This window comes from Genypterus blacodes, unplaced genomic scaffold (assembly GCF_046128005.1).
Source record: "Genypterus blacodes isolate CSIRO-AG114 ecotype Tasmania unplaced genomic scaffold, CSIRO-AGI_Gbla_v1 ptg000058l_1, whole genome shotgun sequence".
Classification (NCBI taxonomy): domain Eukaryota; kingdom Metazoa; phylum Chordata; class Actinopteri; order Ophidiiformes; family Ophidiidae; genus Genypterus; species Genypterus blacodes.
Genome location: NW_027466870.1, coordinates 727,282 through 751,613, shown reverse-complemented (window position 1 = coordinate 751,613; position 24,332 = coordinate 727,282). Strand labels below are relative to the sequence as shown.

Genomic DNA, 24,332 nt, shown 5'->3' with positions numbered 1-24,332 from the left:
CATGGGGGGGTATGGGTTGTAGCTTTGGATAAGTACAGAGCAAAACCCAGAGAGAGAGGAGAGAGGGAGAGAGAGGGGGGAGGCAAGCTGCACAAGCCTCTTTGCTTGTCTAATCTCAGCCTCTTAAACAAGCCAAGCCGAGCTAGACATCCACTGTGAGCTGTCAGGATATAATAAGCAGCAACACCCTCCTGTATCCTAGTAACATCTGTGAGTGTGTGTGTATGAGAGAGAGAATGAACAAAACCAGAGCGAGCACCATAGTTGTTCGTGAGCTGCAGAGAGGACTAGCACATGAGACTCTCTTTCTCCTGACTGTTTATACCTTTATCTGCCATCTCTTTCCACCACTTTCTGTGCTTTATGCTCACACACACACACACACACACACACACACACACACACACACACACACACACACACACACACACACACACACACACACACACACACACACACACACACACACACACACACACACACACACACACACAAAAGTTTCCAGGAAGTGTGCCGAGGCTGCTTGCAGATCAAGTGTAGACGCACTCATAAACAGAGGATGACAGCCTTCTCAGTCAATATTAGCATAGGGTTCCTGGAAGCATCCATGCATAGCTGAGGCATGCTGGCACATGCCGTGAAAATCATTTTGTAAGAGTGCTAAAATACGGTACAGGTTTGAGTCAGTGCGGCGTGACTCACCAAAATGATCAATAGCGAGAGTAAAGTGAAAAAGGCGAGAGCTCTTCCGCGCTGGCCGCAGAGCGTGTGTGCGTGTGTGAGAGGGAGGAGTGAGGCGATAAAGTTCAGTGCACAACAGCGAGTGACGTATGAAACACCGCTGCAGCTGACAGATTCAAATCAACTTCCTCCTGTAGCGTTGAGTAACCTTGAGACGTACGTAAGTGCATCAGCGTTGCGTTGTTGACTGATGTCAAAGAGGCCGAACTGGACGCTAAAGGAACCGGCTGCGTGTCAGCGATGCGGCACCATGCATCCTGACGAATCCATCAAGAGGAGGATGACGACGGCGACCGCGATGATGATGATGATGCGCGTGGTTCGGGAGCTTTATCAGAGGATGTGGGCCGTCGGCAGATAGGGGGAGTGTGTGGCTCAGTGTGGCTTCACTCCCTGCTGATAATTTTATGGTGGAAATCCTGGCCCTGTTGTGTGTGTGAACTCAGCATGCTTCTCGTAGCACTGACAGCAGATGACTGAGCGTGTGTAGGTGTGTATTACGTGGATGTGTGTGTGTGTATTTCAGGGCAGTAGTGGGCTGGAAGTCAGCCTTGCCCATCATGTGCTGTGCCTTTTCTGGGCAGCCATGAGCGACTTGTCATTGCTAGCAGAAGCAGATGATATCTCAACCGCCATCCCAGAGCAGCTTGTTTCTCTCTCGCTCTCTCAGTCCTTCTTCCTGTATTTTCCCGCTTGTGCTTTACGTTCGTCAGTATGAGTCAGACGCTTAGTTGTTTCTCAACAATGCCTCACTGCAAAGCTAGCGATGCATTCATGTTTCCGGTACTCTTAATCACAATCCCACGGTGGGGCGAGAAACAGAAAGCAGGGCAGAGTTCAAACAAAGAGCCGGTTAAAAAAAAAAAAGAGGCTTTATTGTGTTTTCACCCAGGGAAATGGATTCCTCTTCATAATTCATGAAGGGGAATGGAATGATATGGATTGCGGAGAGATTACGGATCTGGGTAAGATTAGAAAATAGGAAGACAAAAGCTTTCCCTCATTTCCTCCAGCCCACCCCTGCCCCCCCCGCACACACACGCACGCACACCACCAACTCTGGGGCTATCAAAAATCAATCAATGCACTTAGCTCTTAAAAGTGTCTGACACGATAACAGATATGCCCGGGAACCCAAAAATAGCCGGGGCGAGATGTGGGAGGGTAGATAGTGGTCCGCACAGGCTGCTTCCTCTAAGGAGGTGGAAACCAAAGAGAGAAGTGAAAGTGAAACTGTGCTCAATCGTTTCCGTTAATATCCCTGCTTATAATTGTGTTCAGAGAACAAAAACATGCTTGACCCATCAATGTCCTGCCTGGAAATGTGTTCTCATGGACCTCGTGACTCTCTTGGAAGCTTTCCAGCTTCCTTAGTCGACAAGGTTGAACGTGACAGCCGCTTGTTCTCTTTCAGACTCACGCGGAACTCCATAGATAGCGTTTTTATGGAAAAGGAGCCCTAGTAATTATCAAAATGGGATTCTATTCTGCCCTCCTCCTCCTCCTCTTTGCCTGCCCCTCCTTCCGCTTCCTTCTCGCTCTCTCGTTTCTGCTTAACAGCTCTTTCAGGGACCTATAATTTAAATGTGCTGCGGTTTGCAAGTCCGGCTAACTGGGTCGTAGCCGCTTCGCTTTGACTGCGCCGGCCAGCCGGGCCTGAACAAGGAGGAGCGGCTCAGTCCGCCTTAAGTCCACCTCTGGTGTCTCAGTAGCCTTTTTTCTTCCTCTTCTTCTTCTTCTTCTTCTTTTTTGCATGACATCTAAGCTGTATTAAGCCACTGCCTCGTGACGGCTCATCAAAGTATATCTGCATTCTCTACTCTTCTCTCATTCCGGCTGCTAAATAGAGGATGTGTGTGCACACACACACACACACACACACACACACACACACACACACACAGAGCTGACAGGGTATATTTAAGAGGATTTCTGATCCTGCTGGGAGAATGAGAAAACGCCTGATCCTGGTAGTAAAATTAATGTACAGTATATTTACAGGAGGCGGGCGGCGCTGAGAGGGGAATGAAAGCAATAGTCACAATTTCTGTGGCATATGCACAGGGCTGTGACATCGCATCTCCTATTCTATTGATCTTGGTATTTGACTGAAAGAGAAGGATTATATGCCCCCTCTCTGCACACAGGGACTATTTGCTCATTGATGCACATTGACGTTAGAATAAAAGCCAACCAGGCAAGGCAGGCAGGCAGGCAGGCAGGCAGGCAGGCAGGCAGGCAGGCAGGCATCACCCTCACCATCCCCCATTGCCCTTCCCCCCATGCAGCCACCTCTTTGTTCCTGTCTTAAAGCATGAGCTCCAAACCTGCCCAGCTGACAAACCCTCTAACGCAGAACAATGATTGAGGGTCAGTCTTTAAGTTGGGCTCTCCCCCGTGACCCCCCCCCCCTCCCTACCCTCTCATCCTACACACACCCGCAGACGTCGGCCATAACCAATTGACCGCAGCTTCTACACTGCAAACTGGTTCCCAAAATCAATGCCTGGCCCAGCTGGAGGCAAAGCTCAGCGGGCAAGAGATTGACAAATTTAGCCTTGGAACAGCAACCCAGATTGCTTTGGGGAGGCGGTTGTGTGTTGCCATTCCTCCGCGTCCCCCCCCCCCCCCTTTGTGGAATACGTTGTTACGTACAGTAGCTACTCTACTTCCCCTTTTTCCTCGCTCCTCCCTTGACTTCCCGCGTCTTTAAGGAAGTCTGGGATACGGCACCGTTTTGTCATTGTGTCTCGGATGTGGACAGATGCAAACCAGCCCGGATCTTAACAATCTCGCGAGGAATCACCTCTGGGTCACCCCTCTACATTTCCCCTCCTCTGGCTCCCTCAGGGTGGAGGGGTAGAGAGGGGGGGAGCATGGTGGGCCAGACAGGTGGAGGAGGAGGAGGAGAGAGAGAGGGAGAGAAAGAGATCTGCACACATGTTCTGGAGCATGTCAAATTGGTGTGTGTGTGTATGCAAGTTGTGCGTGTTGGAGGTAATGGGGAGGATGACTACACGCGTGACTGAATAGATAGGGGAGAGAAACTAATGGAAGGATGGAAATAAAGACGGAAGAGGACACAGAGCATTTTTTCCTGTGAATCTGCCAAAAGCAAGAAATAGCTGGAATATGCTTACTTTATACAAATAACAAACCCAGGATGTGTGTTCGTGTGTGTGTGCTCGCCATGAGATGGGCGGCGCATGCAGATTCATGGGCGCGTTTGCTCTTGTGCATATCTGTATGCCTGTGCACGAGTGTGTGTGTGTGTGTGCACAACAGCTCAATGAAGTTGGTCAATATGTTTCGTTTTGTGTCCCTGCTCCCCGCTCCCACCTTATCTCCACGCCAGTTAATCAGCCCCATCGACGCCACTGGAAATCTTTGGAGAGTAATTGCGTTGAGAATTCGGGAGTGGAAGGGATTGAAAGATGACCGAGGACAGGCTGTAGTTTAGAAAAAAGGAAAGAAAGGAAGAGAGAGAGAGGATCCTCCCCCTTTTTTTAAAACACGCACTCCTCCCCTGCTCGCATTGAAATGAAGGCTTTTTATATGCGCAGGGCTTAAGAGAGTCTCTGCTCTTTAGAATGGTAATATGTGCCTTTTTGTTACCTAAATGAAAGCTACAGAAATTAATTTGTTGCTGAATGTGTAAATCAAATTTGTGTATGGGAAGAAAAGACAATGTGGATTCAAAAGGCCCATTCAGTCTCCACTCATGTAAATCCTGGCCTTGGAAATGGCATTAATAAGCTGATCACTGTGTATTCCTGCACCTGTGTAATCCCCTTTGTGATGCTCACACACACACTGGGAGAGGAGGAGGTGTGTGTATGTGAGTGTGTGTGGGGGGTGCTGGGGATGGGTGGAGGGACTCAAGGTGTGTTTTTTGAGATGGAGGATTTCATTGTCCCATTATGTATATGCATCCACTCGCTGGTGCTTGTGTGTGTAGTGTCTGAGTGTGTGTGTGAGTGTAGGAGCCAACATCCATTTTTAATACCTTTTGTGTGCGTTTCTTCATGCGGCGGCCGGGGAGTCTTCCATATTTGAGTCGTGACCGTTATTGTTTTCCGTTTCCCCCGGCGGCTGTGAGATTTTTTGATTCAAGTAGCCGGAATTATGACTAGTGTGGCGAGTGTGTGTGTGTGTGTGTGAGTGAGTGGGAGGATGGAGGCCAGGAATATCACGTCTGATAGCCCACCTCCACATCAAATGAAGTCAATTAGGAGTATATGCTACTGTTGAACCGCAGCGGTTGGTGCGTCGTCGCTGTCAAACTTGGCACGAGCGGACAAAGTGACGGCTGCTGAGTTTGTGTGTGTGGCTTGGTGTTGTTCAAAGTTAGGAGTGTGAGGATCAAGAGTGGGGGGCTGGGTGAGGAGTGTGAGCTTCAGCAGGAACCCGATCAGTTTGAACTTTGCCATTCCGATCACTTCCTATTCACTCAGCTGATCAGACTCGGCGATGGCCGGCTGATCCTCCGTCGCTCCCATCGCTTTCTTCTCCAGGCAACATTGCAGACACCTTGCTATCTAATGGGGCCTTTGAAGATCCCCCTTCCATGGTTGCTTTTAGGATTTGGGGCGCATGATGCAAGTCATTGATTTTCTTTTCCCTTTCCTTCTCTCTTTTGAGATTGTGTTATTGCATCTTTAGCCGACGTGTGTCTGCACAGAGACATCAATAGTGTCCCGGTGCGATCAAACATGGAGATCGATGGGCTTCATTATGAAGAATCGCTCCTAAACCCCTGACGCTCACCTGGCTGTTGGACAGGTGAGCAACTGTGTTGTGAGGAGGAACATGGCTGGAGGACTCTGCTTCCTCCTCTCAGGGCTCCTTCCCTTCAGTCCTCTTTTCTCCCGCACAAAGCTGCTCAGTTGTTCATGAATGTCAGCTCAGTGCTGCCAGCTCCCTCTATCCTTCCCTCTCTCGCAGCCTCCTCTTCCTCCCTCTCTCCTTATCTCTCCCTCAGTTCGCTTAGTGTGCAAAGGAAGAGCGACTGCAAATGAGTTCCTTGAACCACAGGGACCCCAATAAATAAAACTGTCAGCCAGAGATGTCGAAGGAAAAAAAGAGGGAAGGAGCCAAAGGCACACTCTCACTGAATATTTCATCACCCACCACCACTCTGACACCCTACCCCCATCTCCCGCATCCCCCATCCCCCCTCGCCATCCTCCCTCCCTCCCTCCTGCCATCCTCCCCCTTTCCTCCATGTTTCCTCCACCCCTCCTCCTGTGACTGCCCCCTTATCATATTCTCCCCTATAACTGCATAGCAACCGGCGCCATCTGCTAAACAAAATGCCAACCCTTGAACTCCCAACAGCCAAAACAGCGCGCTTGATGAGGGTGGCTCAGGGGTCGGGTTGTTAGCGAGGAAGGGATGACGGTAATTACGCGGGACAGCCCTTCATCGACACCTGTGTATCACTGTCGCCACGCCGCCTTGTGTACTCTGGATGGAAGCGCTATCACCTTTTGTGCTGCGTGTGTTTTCTGCAAACACAGACCCTCCTCGGGCGTAACCTCTCCCGTCTGCCTCTTTGCTCTGTCTTTGCATACCGCTGGTGCTTCATCAGGGACAGAACAATGAAGGGCCGGTTTCTCCCCCGTCTGCCTTGAAACAACAAAAGTGGGGCCCTCGCCTCGCTCGCCTCGCCTCAATCATAACAAACCACTACACGCAGACGTACGTTGCTTTTTGTAAAGGTTGGGAATTTGTCGAGTCCGACTGCAAGGTGGAAAAGAGAGGGAGGAGGAGGAGGAGGGCTGCAGACTTAAAGACAACCAGAGAAGCCTTCTTCTTTTGTTTGCCTGTGATGTTCCAGAAAGCTCTATCTGCTGTTTGTCCTGACGTCAATGGGAGCCAGCTACATTGGCTGTGCTCCTGAAAGCAGACAGGCATGTTTGGACTGGAGCTGAGCTGCGAGCAGAGACCTCTGGGAATCGTTCGCTCTCCAGCTCCAGAGGCCCCCCCTGTGCCTCCCACCCCCACACACATGCACACACTCCCTCTCCTTCTCTCTCTCTCTCCCTCTCTCTCTCGCTCGCGCACACGGTCTCTGTCCGTCTGGAAGAGGCTTGTTGTTACACGATCACTCTCTCGGCCAATCTAGCCTCTGGCAGGCAGGCAGGCCGCGCCGTATCATCCTCCGCCTCCGCCCTTCCCTCAGGAAACGGGCCCTATTTCAGGTGTTCCACTCCACAGCCCGCGGCTCCCCACACACACACACACACACACACACACACACACACACACACACACACACACACACACACACACACACACACACACACACACACACACACACACACACACACACACACACAAACTGTTGGCCCCGGCGTTCGCGGCGTGTCAGGAAATGGCATGTCAGACGAAACTGGAATTCCACACCTGAAAGTTTTCTCTGGTTTCCTTTGTTTATCTTCTGAGGGAACACAAAGCCGCAAGAAAGATGCGAGAGTGACCGGCGGGTGGAAATGCTCCGATTATAGGAGTTGAGACGTCGCCCCTTTCATTTTCTCTGCAAATGAAATGTCTTTGTTTATGTGGGTTTGTGGCCTTTTAATTTCTTGCCTAAAGAAGATGTTATGGTGGGCGGTGTGTGTATGTAAGTGTGTGTATGTGTGTGCAAGGAGACCCCGTGTGAGTCAGAACGCATTTAACCGCGAGGAGGAGAATGGCTGCGTGCATTTTTAGTACCCGTGTATGCGAGCACCTAAGTGGGTTTGTGCAGTGCGAACAACTTCAAAATTTGACTTTTATGAGTCAACGCACTGAGACTCCCAAGACCAGGAGCGACAAAAACCCAGCGGAGGAGGGAAAAGGGAAAGGAGGAGAGAGAAAAAAAGAACAAGTGTGAGCGAGAGAGAGAGAGGGGGGAGAGAGAGCGAGCTTGCTTTTCTTGCAGGCTAATTTGAAGTCTGCCGTGCGGCGTGGAGGAGCTCAGTAGGAGGACATGAATTTCATCTTGGTGGTTTTGAATAATCCACACTAGTCATTAAAGGGTAATCAAGACTCCTCGCTACGTCTCTCCTGCCCTCCCCTACTCTTTTTCTCTCTTTGCTGTCACTTACTGTTTGCTTCTTTGGCTCACGTTCTCACACAAATGCGCGCACACACACACCAACCCTTTCTGATGAAGACAAATGTAGATTTCTTACCTCAATCCAATCATCCTCCTTGGAATTTGAGTGCTCAGCTGTTAGGCAGAAGTGATCGGGGGGTTTATTCTGAATTCATCCGGATTGTTGGTCAATCTCAGACCATTGAATCCCCCCCCCCCCCCCCGCGCCCCCCCCCCCCCCCCCCCCCCCCCCCCCCCCCACACACACACACACACACACACACACACACACACACACACACACACACACACACACACACACACACACACACACACACACACACAAACATGTTAGGATTCCAACCAACTCTTCTAAGGCCCCGGCTGGACTTCAAAAGAAGAAATGATGAAAGAACAGGTTTTGGTGCAGCACCGTCCTTACAATCCTTTTAGGACTCTATGCTGGTGCTGGTAGGGGAAAGAGGCGTACAGTCAACAAAGAGACGGGTCAGAGGCGTCCATTTGTCCTCTAAGTCATAGTAGGGACGTAGATGAAGAAAGGAACCTTAATTTGAGTAATGCTAGTGTGATATCTGGAATCTGAGTCGCAACATGTTGAGCCTTGCATGTTCTTTGAGATCAGGGTAGTTGTACGTTGAGTCCAGAGGCAGAAGCGAGCAGCAGCAAGGCGTCTCCTCTCCTTCACTCTCCCAGCAGATAAAATCAAAATGGGAGAAGGGAAGCGAAATGCGATCGGGAGCCGAGCCGAGCGGTGCCGAGTCACCTGAGAGACACCGGGACACCAGGAGTGAAGCCTAATCTGTGACTCCATCTGAATGCATCTGTAGCCAAGAGCACTGCCTTCATTAGACCAAACAGAGCTGCTGGGTGTGTGTGTTTGTGTGTGTTGGAGTATCATGGATTGGCAAACTGCAGTCTCATCCTCTTGACAGATGTCAATCACACACACAACAAACACAGGCAGCATCTCCTCCCCCCTTCTATTCTCTTCTACTCCGAGTTCCCCCCCAGGTCACTAACAGACACACACACACACACACACACACACACACATCTCATCTGTCAGGTCATAGGTGACCTTTTGTACGCAGGGTTTCTTAGTGCTATCTCATTTAGCACCCCTGCCCTGTCCTCACTTGTCACTCCACACCCTGCCCTCGCTCACAGGGACCAGAGAGAGAGAAAGACTTTTAGTGCCTGATGAGTTTATTGTTTTACCACAAACACACACACATGCACACACACACACACACATCGCACTGGGTGTGGACAGTATCAACAAGCCATTAGCGAGTTTCTGTTTGACTCCCTGACTCTGGTTTATGGCAACCGTGGATTATTTACATCATGCATCGTAGCCATCAGATCCTCCCAACCCCCATCTCTCTCTCTCCACCTGCCTCTCTCTCTCTCTCTCTCTCTCTCTCTCTCTCTCTCTCTCTCTCTCTCTCTCTCTCTCGCCCTCTCTCTCTGTCCTCTTTTCCACCACCGTGTCAATACCAATGTGCAAAGGTCACCCTGGCAACAGAGAGGCAGTGGTCGATAGAGAAATAAATAAGCAGAAGGAGAAAAAAGGGAGAGAAGTGATGGAGGGCAGAGGCTGGTGATTCGCAGGGTTAACCACAGGCCAGCAGCGCACAAGCACACTCCAAAGGCTGCGAGGGTCTGGGGGGGATTACAGCCTTCTCGCTCTCCTCCATCTTTGTATACGCGTGTCTTATTTTCCGCCGAGGACCTCTTACTTACCGTCTTCCTGTTCTGCTCTCTCTCGCTCTCTCTCTCTCTCGCTCTCCCGGGAGTAAATATCGCGGCGGAGCTTTTTAGTTTTTTTGTCCCGAGCAGCTTGGACTGAGACGTCACTTTGTGTTTGCTACTGCCGCAGCGTTTTCTATTTGGAGAAGAACCTGATGCGTCATTAACTGCTGAGTCCTCGAGACCCGAAGATGCTTTCCGACCCTCGAGTGACTCTCCCTTGAAAATACACACGCACACACATTCATTGTAGCTGTGCGCAGAGGAGGGATGAGAGAACTTAGTGTGACTCTAGTTTGAATCCTCCAGCCAAGTCATAACAACTCCCTGTGTGTGTGTGTGAGTGTGTGTTCATCCGTGCGTGTGTGTCCGTGCGACGCGTGGGTCAGTCCACTTGGCTCCCGCCGCCATTCTCGCCGCACCAAAAATGGGCAGCGGTCCTTCCTGATCCGCCGAAAAACATTGGCGGACAATCGTCCATTCTGTGTGTGTGAGAGAGGCGGGTGGGGTGTATTTCCTGGACGTGGGACTGATTTTTCAGGCCTCGGGCCAGGCAGAAGGGTGGCCTTTGTCTGCACGCTGAATGACACTGCAGACCAAGAAGTGACTGAGGGCAGTGTCTGTGTGTGTGAGTGTGTGTGTGTGTGTGTGTGTGAGTGTTTTCCAATAGGTCTCTTCATCCAGCAGTCAGCAGCAGATGTAAATAGGCCAGTGTTATAGAGTGGTGATTGATAGCAGGATGTGTCTGTGTGTGTGTGTGTGTCTCGTCTCTGAGCTCTGTTGTTTATATTTAACCGCCATCATATGATAAACTTGTATGAATTCAATGACTCAGCGTCGCTCTTCTCCTCTCGTTTGCCTTTAGGTCAGCGACTTCCTGTCTGGCCGCTCTCCGCTCACGCTGGCCCTGCGGGTCGGCGACCACATGATGTTTGTCCAGCTCCAGTTGGCGGCGCAGCAGTCTGGCGGGCCGCAGCTCCAGCACAGACACGTCATCACCCGGGGCAACGGAGACACGCCCGCCGCCGCCCCCGCCATTGGACAGCCCTCGGGGCAACCACGCGTCCCCCACCCTCAGCCTCAACCTCACCCTCACCAGCACTCCCAACACCAACACCCCCACCCCCACCCCCACCCGCACAGTCACCCCAACCACCACTTGCCCCAGCCTCACCCGATGCCCTCCTCCTCCCCCTCCCCCCCTTCCTTCCCTCTGAACTCCTCGCACCAGCCGCTGCCTCCCATGTACCATCAGTCGCCCTCCCCTGCTCACTGTAGCCTGCCCACTCCTCCTCCTGCTCAGCCCAACACCCCTCGCCCGTCCCACTTGCCCGGGGGTCTGTTCCGCTCCCAGGCCAACAACCACCACCACAACAACCACCACCACTACCAGCAGCCTTCCTCAGGCCAGCCCAGCCAGGAGATTGGTCAGCCCAGCCCTGTAGCCCCGGTCGTCTGCCCTGAGGTACGCCACGTTCGGACCGTCACATGTTGTTGTTGTTTGTTGTTGTCGTCGTCGCATTTCAGTGACAATGTAGGACCCCACATTCTTGCTTGCCGTATAATGGCTTCAGCTCCACATAAATAACTGATGTCATCATATGCACTTAACCCTCTCATGAATGAACAATGGAGGGGAAGGGTTGTGACCGCGTGACCTCGGTCTCATGCACGCAACTAAATCATCCTCCATTAGATTGATTAGATTAGATATCCTAGCAACATGGGGGGAAAACACAAGCTTTATTCATATCTCAAGAAGGTTTATGTACATGTGATGTGTGTGTGTGTGCGTGCGTGCTTCCAAAAACTCAACGCGGCCCAAACAATTACTCATTTCAAGAGTGCAGGCTGAGTCCGCACACACACATGGATTCACACAGATAAGTCAGAGGCCATAGCAACTAAGTGACCTCATGCCCGTTGAGATGAGGGATGAGGATGAGGAGGGAGGACGAAAGACAAATGTAACGAGTTTGTGCTGTTTACGACACGTCGTTCTTTCACCATTAAGCACATGTTTGCCATTTATTTAACAGTGGATTACTTGAGCAGCAGTGACACAGACAAATGCACTCACACACAGACACACACACACACACACTTTGCCAAACAACTTTGCTGTTTGTGCTTTTTCTCGCTCCCGGAGCTCCAACTTATGGAAAGTGAAACAGAACCAGATGTTCGACGATGTAGGGGAGATGAGTTTACAGCAAGCCAGGCTGAACCAGAGGCCAGTAAAGCAGTGGGAACAAGGAAATGGCTATTCCTCATCAGGCCACACACACACACACACACACACACACACACACACACACACACACACACACACACACACACACACACACACACACACACACACACACACACACACACACAGACCTATTCCTGGGTTTCGATTTCACTTTCACATCTCAGCAGAGCGATGGGAGTTAGGCTGAGGTGAAGTTGCCAGGTTGGGTCTCAGTTTTGAAGTAAGCAGATATGTGGGGGTCTTCTGGGGTCGCTCCATGACACGCAGCTCCATGACTGCATGGGTTACCTACAGTCCAGCACCCCGTGCTGCTAACACAGGGTGCTGGCAGTAACCCGTAACATCTGGGTGTATGCTTTTTGCTGCTTTAACACTTTCGTGGTAGGAATCTCACCGTCTTGTTATGTTCTCGTCCTCCAGGCTAACTGCAGCACCAACAACCCCAGCAGCAGCAGCAGCAGCAGCGGCGGCGGCTCTAGTCCCTCGTCACGCTCCCGTAAACCCGGGGCCATCATTGAGAGCTTTGTGAACCACGCTCCCGGAGTCTTCTCAGGGACATTTTCAGGTGAGGCGACGCTGTGCTGTCATTAAGATTTATTTCTGCTCTAAGCATGAGAGCCGTTTACGCCGGGAGATCTAACTGAAAGACTCGCTTCTCTCATAACTTCACTTTTATTAGTCTGCACAACGAGGCTCTTCTCCTAACACTCACTTTCTCTCTCTCTCTCTCTTTCTCAGGCACTTTGCACCCTAACTGCCAGGACAGCACCGGGCGTCCCAGGCGAGACATCACTACCATCTTGCAAATCCTGAACGACCTCCTGAGCGCCACGCGCCACTACCAAGGCATGCCCCCCTCCCTCACCCAGCTCCGCTACCAGACCCAGTGCAGCTCCCCGGCCTCCCCGGCCCCCTCGCCTCCTCCCTCGCCCCCCGTTGCTGGCATGACGGGCCTCTGCGCCAAAGCTACCTCTGTGCCCGCCGCCGGCATCCCCAGCAGCCCTCCGCCGACTCTCCACCCGCTGGTGCAGTGCCAGAGCCAGATCCGCATGTGCAAACCCCCCGGTGAGTGAATCTTACCCCACGCTCTCCCCTCGGTCTGCTCATGCAAGCCATGTCATGTACACAAACTGAATTACACCCACACCCCCGCACACACTCGCACACACTCGCACACACTAGCACACAAAGACGGTGTGTTCGTCAAAAGCTCTCGCGAAGCAGGCGGTTGCTGCAGTTGCCACGGCTGTGGGGGACTCTGTGTGTGTGTGTGTGAGAGAAAGAGACAGCAGCAGTGTGTCATTCCATTACCGAACTGTACGATTGCATTGCGACATACAAAAGAATTCAGTCATCTTGGTTTTCATAGGTTTTCATTGTTCTTTTCCAATTCTTTGAGGATGATCCTGCTCCATTGTTCTCAGCAGCTCAAACTTCCCCTTTTCTAAATGCTGACAACATGTGAATGGAATGTTGAACTAGAGAAAACAGTCCTACATGTACAGTATCAGTAAGGCTTTGAGGTGAAAGATAAGAGGAACAGATGGGAGCGTTTCTCCAGACCTGTTCATTCAGGCTTCACTTGTCGAGCAGTAAAGTTCGCTTTGTGTTTGTGTGCAGAGGTGATAGGTTTACTTCCCCTCCAAGCCTGGGCTGGGCTATGTTTAGATAAGATTAGGGTTTGAGTGGTTTAACCTGCCTCTTAAAGATGGGTTAGGGCCAGGGCATGAAGCATCCAGGCCTAGCTGGCTCTGGACAAACCCAAGCCCGAGGGTTGGAGCTCAGAGCAAAGTTAATGTGAGTTTGCTGAGTCTGTGTGTGTGTGTGTTTTATGGCCTCCTTTCTTTGTAGAGACACAGGATGTTCAAAGTGTCAGACAGATGTCCAACACCGATAGTGTTTAAGGTTAGACCGGCCGGCAGCTTAGTCCTCCCGGCTCTGCTGCAGAGGAAATGGAGCCAGGTTCGTTCAGCTGAGTCCTCATGCAGGGAGGGTCTGATTAATGTGTGATGTTTAAAGGAAGAGTATAGGCGTGTATTGTCTGTACGTGCAGCCACGGCCCGGTGTGTGATGACCTTCTGCTGGCAGCGAGGAAATAAAGAGTCCTTTAATTATAGCTGAGCAGAGATTAAGACGGAGCGTCCAGAGGTGCTGCCCATCAACCCGACCGCCCTAACAAGTGTTCACTGAACAGATGGAATAACACCAGCTTATTTTCCTAACTCAGGGAAGACCTTTCCTTTACTGCCCCCACTCCCTCCCTCCCTCCCTCCCTCCCTCCCTCTCTCTCTCTCTCTCTCTCTCTCTCTCTCTCTCTTGTCATCTTTCTCCGTCTGCACTCAACAACCCACGCCACTGTTCCCCTCCTCCCTCTCTCCCCCCTCCTCCTCCCCAACCACTGTCCAAAAACAGCCTTGTCTGTTAAATCCATCTCTCTGTCTTCCTCCTCCTGTCCCCCCCTCCTCCTCCTCCTCCCTCCCCTCGCCCCCTTTCCATGTCTGTGTTGTGCATCAATACATTGTCTGTGCTCATTTGGCCTTTAAATGGATAGATTTATTCAAAAATGCAGCTCTGGAAGGAATTTTCTCTGTGAAGTAGAGGGCAGCGAGAGGAGGATGAGGAGGAAGAGGAGGAGGAGGAGGAGGAGGGAGGGAGGGAGGGGGGTTATAACCACAACACTAAGCCTCCATTCATCATAAGGGTGCTTATATCCTGTCCATCAGTCTACCAACTGCTCGCTGAGTAACCAGGGCTTCCAGTGGCTCGGGAGAAAGAAAAAAGCCAGGAGGTGAAAGAATGGCCTGTGTGACGGCCCTTTCGCCTGTCGGGGCTTAAATTCCTCCCTGCAAATTCCTGCTCGCTTCCAGAAAGCGTTGTGGACGGCAAACCTGATCAGCCAAGCACAGTTAGACGCACAAAGACAATGAATGTGCTGGTGTGTGGTTGCGGACGGAGCACTGTATGTGTGTGTGTGCCTGTGTGTGTGTGTGTGTGTGTGTGTGTGTATCCTGTTCCAGCTCTCGGCCGGCGTTATCAGCAACACCTGATGGAAGACTTACTGGACTTAACACGTGCAGCTTAACTTTGCCTCACAGAAACCTGTATTCATTCACCAACAGGTATAACCTGTGTTTCCCATCTGCCTCAGTGTGTATGTGTGTGTGTGTGTGTAGCAGTCAAACTCAGGTTGAGACTGCCTCTTGAAAATGTCACATAGCTGGGCTGTCTCCTGAGAGCCTTTACCCTTTCCACTGTAAGTTCATGTGGGGGGAAGACAGGCGTAAATAAAAAGCTTGTACACACACACACGCACACACACACTCAACCATAAACGAGCGGTTAAATGTTAGGTGACTGCTTTGGTTTGGTGGCATGGGAGCGTAGTTGTATTCCTGTCCGCCTGGGACCGGTGTGTGTTGGATGAGAGCAGGAGTTGTTTCTGACGGCCTGGCAGGTCGATTGTTTGCTAAATTCCTTTACCGAGTGGGGTGGACCTCCTCTGCTCTGCTCTTCATCGCTCTAGCCCCCTACCAAGCCCGAGCCATTGTGAGAGGCCCCGGGACAGGGGCTGCACACAGGGCACCAGGCTGAGCCATTGTAGGGCCGAGGAGGGGAGGGTTATAGGATTATGGGATGCCTTTTAGTCGTCCTGCTCCCTCTGCAGCTGCTTGGTTCAACACAGGGAGGGGAGGGGAGGGGAGGGGGGGGGGGGGGGGGGCGAAATTAGCTTTGAATGAAGGCGACGGCTCCACCACCGCCACCTTCCTCTCCTCTGTTCCTTCCACATCCCCTCACCCGTTTGGATTTGTCAGGTCACGTTAGCGTCGCGTAGGCTGGAAACCAGGCGAGGGCGAGCGACAGCGAGACAGAAAAGATTCCGTGCCCCCGCACCCTCGGCCTCACCTCATTGTGTCCCCGTACTTAGGCGCTGACCCGCCGACCCGCACGTTGTCCGCCCACTCCCGTCGTCACACACGGGAGGTTGGCGGGGGCGACACACGTGCGTCGGTATGATCCGGCAAAAAACCTGAGCGGCGCAGGACGGAGGTATCTCACCGAGCCAGCCAAGCACATCAGGTGCCCTTTCACTGCCGACAAGGAGAGAGAGACAGGGGGAGAGAGACAGGGAGGGAGAGAGAGAGAGAGAGAGGGAGAATGCAAATGCAAATGAAGTCTAAAAGTCATTGAAGAGCTGGTCTCCCTGCGGGGCTGTCGATGCCCTTTCACTGGTTGTCAGAATGCTCACATTAGAGCCGCCGTGATTGGTCGCCTCGGTTTCCGTCTGATTGGCTGGGTTGCTTTTCGATCCTTTGGCTCAGTTTGTTCACATTCTCAGCTGAACTGTGCTCTGTCACACACTCTGCTATTGGTCGCCTCTACTGTAGAGCTGCAGCCATATTGACTTTGATGGGTCACAGTGACAGTAAGTGTCACTCTGACCCTAACCCTGGTGTCAGAGTGCTAAGTCCAATGCTGAGGCACCCAGCTGCTCTCTCACCCGGTCTGCTGCGCTCACAGGCCGAGGTTATCATGTCAGGAAATGTCTGATGTGGCAAATGTATAAAATGAAACCAGCACAGGTTTTGACTGGCATCCACATACTGTAGTTGATTCATAGAAACATTAACACATGCATCTATTATTTTTTAACGTTTGGGCTCTTTGCTGTGCTGGCTTTGGTCATGTGGCTCACATGTTGAGCAGAGACAGAAGCCAGAGAGAGCAGACGAGCGGAAACCAAGGCTGACTTTAGCTGCAATGTGATTTTTGTTTTTCTCTGTCTGTGTCTCTCTCTCTCTCTCTCTCTGTCTCTCTCTCTTTCTCCACCTCTCCCCCCTCCTGTTCCCCGGGTGCTGAGCAAACGCTGTGTTCCCTGTGCAAGATCACAAGACTTATCAAGGCAAACAAACAAACAACAGCACCGAGACAACTGCAAATGAAGGCCAATCTTTATGCAATCAATACGAGGAGAAGCTCCTTTAATCTCCCCCTGCGTCCTGCACACTGCAGCCCTCCACCCTCTCCTCATCCTCCCGCCCCCTCCCACCTTTCTGCTCTCTCTCTCTCAGTCCTTTGCTGTATTGCTGGGCTGGGCTGGAACGCAAGGAAAACTGACTGACGCATTGATTATTCATAGATCACCCCTTCTTTCTCTCTCTCTCTCCCTCTCTCTCCCCCTCTTTTTCATCTCATCCCCCCTCTCGCGCCTCCTCTCTCTCTCTGGCTTCCTCTGCAGTGCTCACTGTATTAACAGCGGGGCCCGTGTCAAAGCGTTGGAAGGGGGAGAAATATTTTGCAAGTTTTGGTCCAAACGGCAAGAAAGAGAGAGAGAGAGAGAAAGATATAGAGAGGAGAAAAGGCGACTTCCTTCCTTCCTTCCTCTCTTGTGCTGCTGACCTGCCTGCTGTGTGAGATCTTCTAAGAAAAGATCTGCTTTTGCAGATGTGTCTTTTCTGTGTCATGCGAGGTTGTGTATGCGGAAATCTCTCTCTCTCTCTCTCGCTCTCGCTCTCGCTCTCTACGTCTCTTACCCACTTCGCTCAGGGTCCTCCAAGGTGACTGTGCTCACGTCAAACCATATAGGCTCTGCACCCAGGCTCTGGGCCAGCTTGTGTGTGCGTGTATATCTAAGGGTTGTGTGTTTATTCTCTGTCCTTCTTAGCTCGCCCTAATAATAGCTCTACTGTCATAAACGTAGTCTGGAGATCCCTGTGGCCAGCTGTGTCCGGCCCAGCCGCCCAGGGCTCCGGTAGTGACGCTGATGAATGGCTGCACATGCACACACACACACACACACACACGCACACACACGCACACACCAAGTTTGGTTTAGCTCCAAGCACATTCCCAGAACTCTTGCCAAGCCAAAGGCCAAGACCTCCTACTGCACCACCAAACTGTGTGTGTGCGTGTGAGAGTGTGTGTGTGTGTCATGCGTATGTGTGTGTGTGAAGTCCCATACAGTAAATCAGGAGAGCAGCCTCATAGACTGATAGATACTAGTTGAACTATAATGAAACCTCAAAGGAAGTCCTGAGGAGACACACACACACACACACACACACACACACACACACACACACACACACACACACACACACACACACACACACACACACACACACACACACACACACACACACACACACACTTTGTACACAGGCACACACACTTTGTACACAGGCACACACACTTTGCTTTGTGCTGTTTCATGGTGTTGGGCCGTATGTCGACACGGCCGAGAGGCTGTATGACTTTTGGCTAATCAAAGCAAAGGAACAAGGGTAACTGGAGGGGGAACAAAGCCTTGCAGCAGTGTATGTGTGTGTGTGTCACATGGAACCAAGGCAGCGGAACAATGGCACTAATGTAGGATAACCCCCCCCCCCCCCCCCCCCCCAAAGACACACTGCCCTCATCCACACAGCGTCTGGATACACACACCAGAACATATTGGCACGGAGTGGGAAAAGCCCCCCAGTGTGACGATGTGGCAGTGAAGAAGCCCCCTGTTCTTTTTCCCGGTGCACTTATTGCTTCTGTTCACATCGGCTCGGCGTTCCCATCGGCTTGGCGTTCCGGCCACCACGTGGAAGGGGGTTTGATCGCAGCTCAGTTGGTTAGTAGGCAGCACCAGACAGTGGTGAATATTTATAGCAGGAGAAGGAGCTCTGCACTGCCTGATCCGATAAACAAATGAGGGGAAAGAGGTAAATTAAACCCACACAGAGTTCGGAATTCATTCCGATGGGGGGGGAAACGGGATAGGGTGGTGTCTGCGGGGGGGAATAGCACAGGAGGGCGCGATCGATTGGGGAAACTGTCACCTACGGCTGATCCTTTACCCTCCACCCTTTTCTTCCATCCATTTTTTTCTCTATCCCTCCCCTCTCACCCCTGGGGGAGGAATTCCTTAACCCTCCCCCCTTCTCCCCTTCTTCACGCTGCCCCACCTATCTGTCTCTGGGGATATGCGGGGAAAGAACTGGAGGAAGCAGGAGGGGGAGGAGGAGAGGGGGCCCTTCTATATGTGTGGGGGGAGAGAAGGAAAGAGGGGAGGGGGGGGGGTGTCGGGTCAATGAGCTAGAAGAAGGAAGCTATAGCCATAATAAAGAAAAAAAACAGGGGAGAAAAAGCCAATATCTCTCTCTCTCTCCCTCGCTCCCTCGCTCGCCCTCCCTCCCTCTCTCTCTCTCCCTGCTTACAATTTCCATTCGCTTGCATTTTCTATTGAAAGCCAATAGCGTTGTCCTGGGCCTGAGATGGATGGCTGCACTAGAGCTAAGGTTTAATCAATAGGTCTTTTTAATTTGCCATCGATCCACGTTAAAAGCTACTGCGGCTGTTGCTGCTGCTGTGTGTGTGTGTGTGCGTGTGTGCTTTTGATGTGTCCTTGCGTGCAGGAGTGTGCATATTCTGCAAATGTGGTTGTGTGAATAAATGATGTACTTGAATGCTGTGTGTGTGTGTGTTTGTGTGTGTGTGTGTGTACTGGTGTGCAGGAGAGGCAGAGATGGCCGCTGTGCTTTGGGTTTTATCGACGTCCTAGCCCATTATTTAATTATTTTATTCCCAGACAGATACTAATGGAGCAGGCTAATAGATTGCGGTTGCTTTCCTTTCCTTCCCGAGCTCCTGAATATACGTATAAATGGAATTAGGCCCCGACTCGGCCACCATAGCAAAGCATTCACAGCGCCGCACTAACGCTTCTCCCCTGGGACCGAATCCTCTTATACGCACATCAACAGCTCCAAGGCCACTTCACTCGCACGTCTGCGTCATCTGCCATTACGAGCGCAGGTGATATTTTGGCATATTTTGCTTGTTATCTTGTTTTGCGGTTCCCAAGGAGATCCGGGGCTTAAGAAGTTTCACTGCTCGGGCCGTAAGAGGATAAATTAGCACCGCGGGCTATTGAGGCTCAGTGGGGGGAAGGTTCAACGCCACAGTCAGATGATATACCGCACCCAGCACAGGTTGACTTAACGTATCGCCCCAACGCTCCCTCTCACACGCGTACAAACAAGTCATCCCAATTAATCATCCGCCATCTGTAATCTTGACAGAATGCCTGTCACATCATAATGATAGATATGCTGTCATAATTGCAGCCCCAGTAAAATGCTCCATATAAGAGTGATGTGTTCATGACTGACCCGTCCTCCTTCCCTTCTCTCCCTCGCAGGCGACCGCTTGCGTCAGACAGAGAACCGCGCGACCCGCTGCAAGGTGGAGCGCCTGCAGCTGTTGATGCAGCAGAAGCGCCTGCGCCGGAAGGCCCGGAGGGACCAGCGATCCCCTTACCAGTGGCTGCCCAACCGCAAAGCCGGACGCAGCAACAGCAACAGCAGCATGTCCAGCGAGGGCTCCCTGGACCTGGACTTTGACGACTCGGTGTGGAAGCCCGACGTCAAGGCCGACATGAAGTCAGAGTACGTCATGGCCTGAAACCCGACCGACGCGGAGATCGGAAGACGTGCAAAGCGTCGAACGGGGGTTTGATGTAGAGATGTTTGTTTTTTTTCAAAGGGGGCCGAATTGGCAGGAGCTGACAAATCAAAGTCTCCCTGCAGACTTTAATCCCATTCTGTCCTTCACAGTTGACCTTGTGGAAAAAGAACGGCAACAACCGAACTCTCCTTTGATGCTTGGATGTGGACAGGCAACAACCGGACTTAACAGTGTACAAGACTCACAAGAGACCATACCTGAACTTGAGCATAGCAGAATTCAGTGGGTGGTCGTGGTGGTGGTGGTGTTTTACGATTTTCATTTTTTACAATTTCTTTTTTTTTTTTCGGTTTTGAAAGCGCACTCTGGACAACAATGAAGAGATCCACACTGGATTATTGACTGAGGCAGGAGCACCAGAGGCCTCAGAGTACTCAAAAGTGTTTCCTAAAACACACATACGAACGGCATACACTCATCAGGTTGCTGAACTATGGATTATTCAAACGGGCATTCTTATCGATCTCAAATCTCACCCAACCAGAGTCCACTTTTTACCTGTTACGGGGTGGTTAAACCGTTTTCTTTTCTTTTTTTTCTTTTTTTTTCTTTTTCATTTGAAAACATATTATTCTATTTTCTAAACAAAAAAAATATGTAGCATTGTTCACAAAGCATTCAGGTTTTCATATAACAGTTCAAAGTAGTTGTTTATTTGCACATTTCCTTGATTTATAACAACTGGTCAAAGTGTGCAAGGAAGAGGTGAGGCCTGAAATAGAGTTAAAAAAAAAAGACAAATGATTATGGAAGTATTGATATCAACCTCAGTGACATAGGGTATTGATAGGAATGATTAATGAATAAAACAAAATGAATTAATATTAACAGAAAGTGCTTTAGAGGATTTTAAAATCTTTAAAATGTATATGGAAAGAAAAAATCTATTTTTATTTCTCTTCCTATCTGCTGTTTTCAAAAAACAGCGGCCCTCTGTGGCTTCAGTCAAGTCGTTGACTACCAACAAGAACGTATATCCATCCATTCACTCATCAGCTCATCCATGAACTATTGACATTTTTCGCCACGACTAATGCGAAGGAGTACTTTTCCCATCCAGCCCACCTCATGTCTCACAGACCCCAGACAGGGTTTGTGTTCCGAGTTTGTGTACATAAATGTGACTATTGGCAAAGATTTATGAGGGTGTGTGTATGTTTGACTTTAGTGTAAATTGATTTTTTAGACTATCCCATGTTTTTTTTTTTGTCAAAGTCGTCTTCTTCCCCAAAAACCCCCATAGATTTTCTCAAATCATGCGATCAGTGCAGTGAATGCATGAGTCACTCTGCTATAATCGGATGAAACGTGAAATTTATTAGACGCGGCTCCCAGTTGAAGGTCCGTTTGATTCTGTACCTTTACCACAAGTCTTCATATTATCGACTCTATTATTGACTCATATTATCGAATCTATTTTTTTATTGGCAAAGAGGGAGACGTGGGGACTGTAATCCAGCATCGTTATCTAGTGCCTCCACCAGTACATCCGCTGACATATCAGGTTAGGCCTTTCACAGTTTTTGCTGCTACACACGGGGACTTAAACACACCGGGACGGGGAAAAAAAAAAAAGACTTTTCTTTGCATGCAGAAGTGTGAATTATACTGATCTTTTTTTGTATTGATGGAATAAAAAAAAAGAAACTGGTGCAGTGAGGATGAAGGTTAACAACATGCATGAATTTGTGAAGAAGAAGAAGAAAAAAAAACAAATGCTGCTTTTGTTGGTTAGGGTTTGTAATTTTTATTTCACAATGTTAGAACAACCGTGTCCTGCTAAAGTATTACAAACACGAAAAAACCAAAACAGATGAAGTTAAGTGTGTGGACTCGTATCTTGCTCGGCACTGAACATTCCTGTCGCGTGACAATGAAGATGATGATGAGCAAAGAGCAATGGACTCTCTCCTCCCCTACACGCTGGTTTCTACCGTGCACGACTCTCAAGGACCCAGACAGCCACCTCCCCCTCTCCCCCCCCCCCCCCCCCCCCCCCCCCGTCCCCCCCCCAGGCTCGAACACCAACCGAGGCTTGCGTTGGGACGACGTACTAGCAGGGACCTAATGGACAAGCGGATGTACAGTCCTTCATCACCCCCCCTCCCTTCCCCTCCCCCTCCGAATCTCCTCTGGAGAGCATCTGGTTTGACTGTCTCTTGATCTGTCTGTCTGTCTGTCTTGATCGACCACCCTACCACAATTGCACTCCCAGAGATTGCAGTGAGAGATTACCTTTTTGGTGAACCTCATCTTTTTTTTTAAGTGGCCTTACCTTTCACTAAAAAAAGAGACACTTGGGGACAAAGGGGTCGGGAATGTTTTTGGTTTTTAAACTTTCTGTGTATCGTTGTCCGACTTGTTGTCATCAAGGCACCGTTTTGTCACTGAGGACACTGGGCATCTGTCGTTTAGTGCTTTTAGCTGGTGGAGTCTCTATTATGTCAAGGCTTCTGTGCCTTAAAATGTTGCCCTTGCAGTGTCAGTGTCAGATTTAAGCTGAACAACTTGTTTTCATTGATTGGTACACACGACTAGTATTTGCAGCCACGAGAGTCGTAGATTTTTGGGGGGTAGAGCTCGTTTGAGTGAACCAGAAATGTGGTGGTGTTCCTCAAATCCTGCTCTTCTTCCCGTTTCTTCATTGTGTTGCCATGCTTGTTGGTCTCTCCGTTGTCACAACCTCCTCCCATCCCAAACCAACGAGCTGCAAAAGCTACAAATTTGTGTAGATCGCGTGAACAGATGACGTTTACACCACAGTGCTTAACCAACAAACAGCCCCGATTCCCAATAAGAAAGTCCTCTGAGGACTCCAGACGACATGCACTTCCCATTTTCCTTCGACACATTTTGAAAGGACGATTTATCCCTTGCCCCACCCAAATTTATTTAAATTTTTGTATATGTATGAACTATACTCTGTGTGTGCCTCACTTCTGTGTGAAATTCAAAAAGATGAAACAAAACAAAAAAGATGACAAAGCATTACAGAGAGGAAAAAACAGTATGTTGGTGGAATTCTGATCACGTCATTTAAGTTGCCTGTTCTTTCTTGTAGCCAACTATTGAAAATAACAGGATTCAAAAATACAATTTACAATGTTCTAGCTCTAGACCGGTGTAGCACATGTGTGACTGTATTAATTTATGAAACCAAAATGGTAACTGTGAATTATGTATTTCTTTGTGCATTTTTTTAAGTGGGGGAGAAGGTTATTGGGATAGAGCAGCAGCCGACGCTCGCGTCCGACACTTTTGTTTTTGGTGGAATATAATGGAAGCAGCGTGTTTCCGAAAAAAGAAAAAAAAGAAAAAAGAAAAAAAAAAATGAAAAAATATATGAATATATTTTTTTTCTTAAGCAATACATTTCAGTGTGACTTGTGATAGAACATTTTTCTTTTTTTAGGTAATAAATAAAATAAAATAAAACAAAATCGAGCCTGTGTGGAGGATTCATTACTCGTTCAATAACATTGAGTTTGAGCTATTGAGTGAAAGTTGCTATTCAGTGTCATATTTCATGTGAGAATCTATTTCATAAGGTAATTTAATATGAGCAGCATGGAAATGTGGAGATAGCATTGATAAAGTATTGCCTTACCCTATATCAGAAAGTAATGATTGGAGTGAATGCAGCATGCAGGTTGAGTGGTGAAGTACCGAGAGGACAATCTAGTGTTTGTGTGCATGTGTGCGTGTGTACTGTATGTGTGTGCTGTTCCGTGAGAGAGCTATCAGAACTGTTCTCTGCATTCGAGAGCACAGCCAGGCTGAAGATAAGAGAGAATATGGAAGTAGAGTGACAGATTGGAGATGGAGAAGTAGCGCGAGTAGAAAGCGCGGTGCCTCATGCCGAGCGTGCTTGCTTGACACGTGCACTTACAGCTAAAGGTGTTTTGAAGCGGCGCTTGAAGCCCGGCCTTTTGTAAAGCAGCCAGGCTGAGAACAGAGCTTGACTCGGAG

General features: G+C 50.0%; 1 protein-coding gene across 3 annotated transcripts in view; it reads left to right on the top strand.

The window, feature by feature from the left end:
- Nucleotides 1-23,403, top strand: part of midn (midnolin) — a 28,848-nt gene extending 5,445 nt beyond the window's left edge. For all 3 annotated transcript variants that reach the window (XM_076153011.1, XM_076153009.1, XM_076153010.1), the window contains exons 5-8: nt 10,461-11,060; nt 12,270-12,414; nt 12,588-12,914; nt 20,038-23,403. In XM_076153011.1, the coding sequence (XP_076009126.1) occupies nt 10,461-11,060; nt 12,270-12,414; nt 12,588-12,914; nt 20,038-20,300 (1,335 nt within the window). In that variant the 3' untranslated portion in view covers nt 20,301-23,403. The remainder of the gene's footprint in view (nt 1-10,460; nt 11,061-12,269; nt 12,415-12,587; nt 12,915-20,037) is intronic.
- Nucleotides 23,404-24,332: the final 929 nt, after the last annotated feature.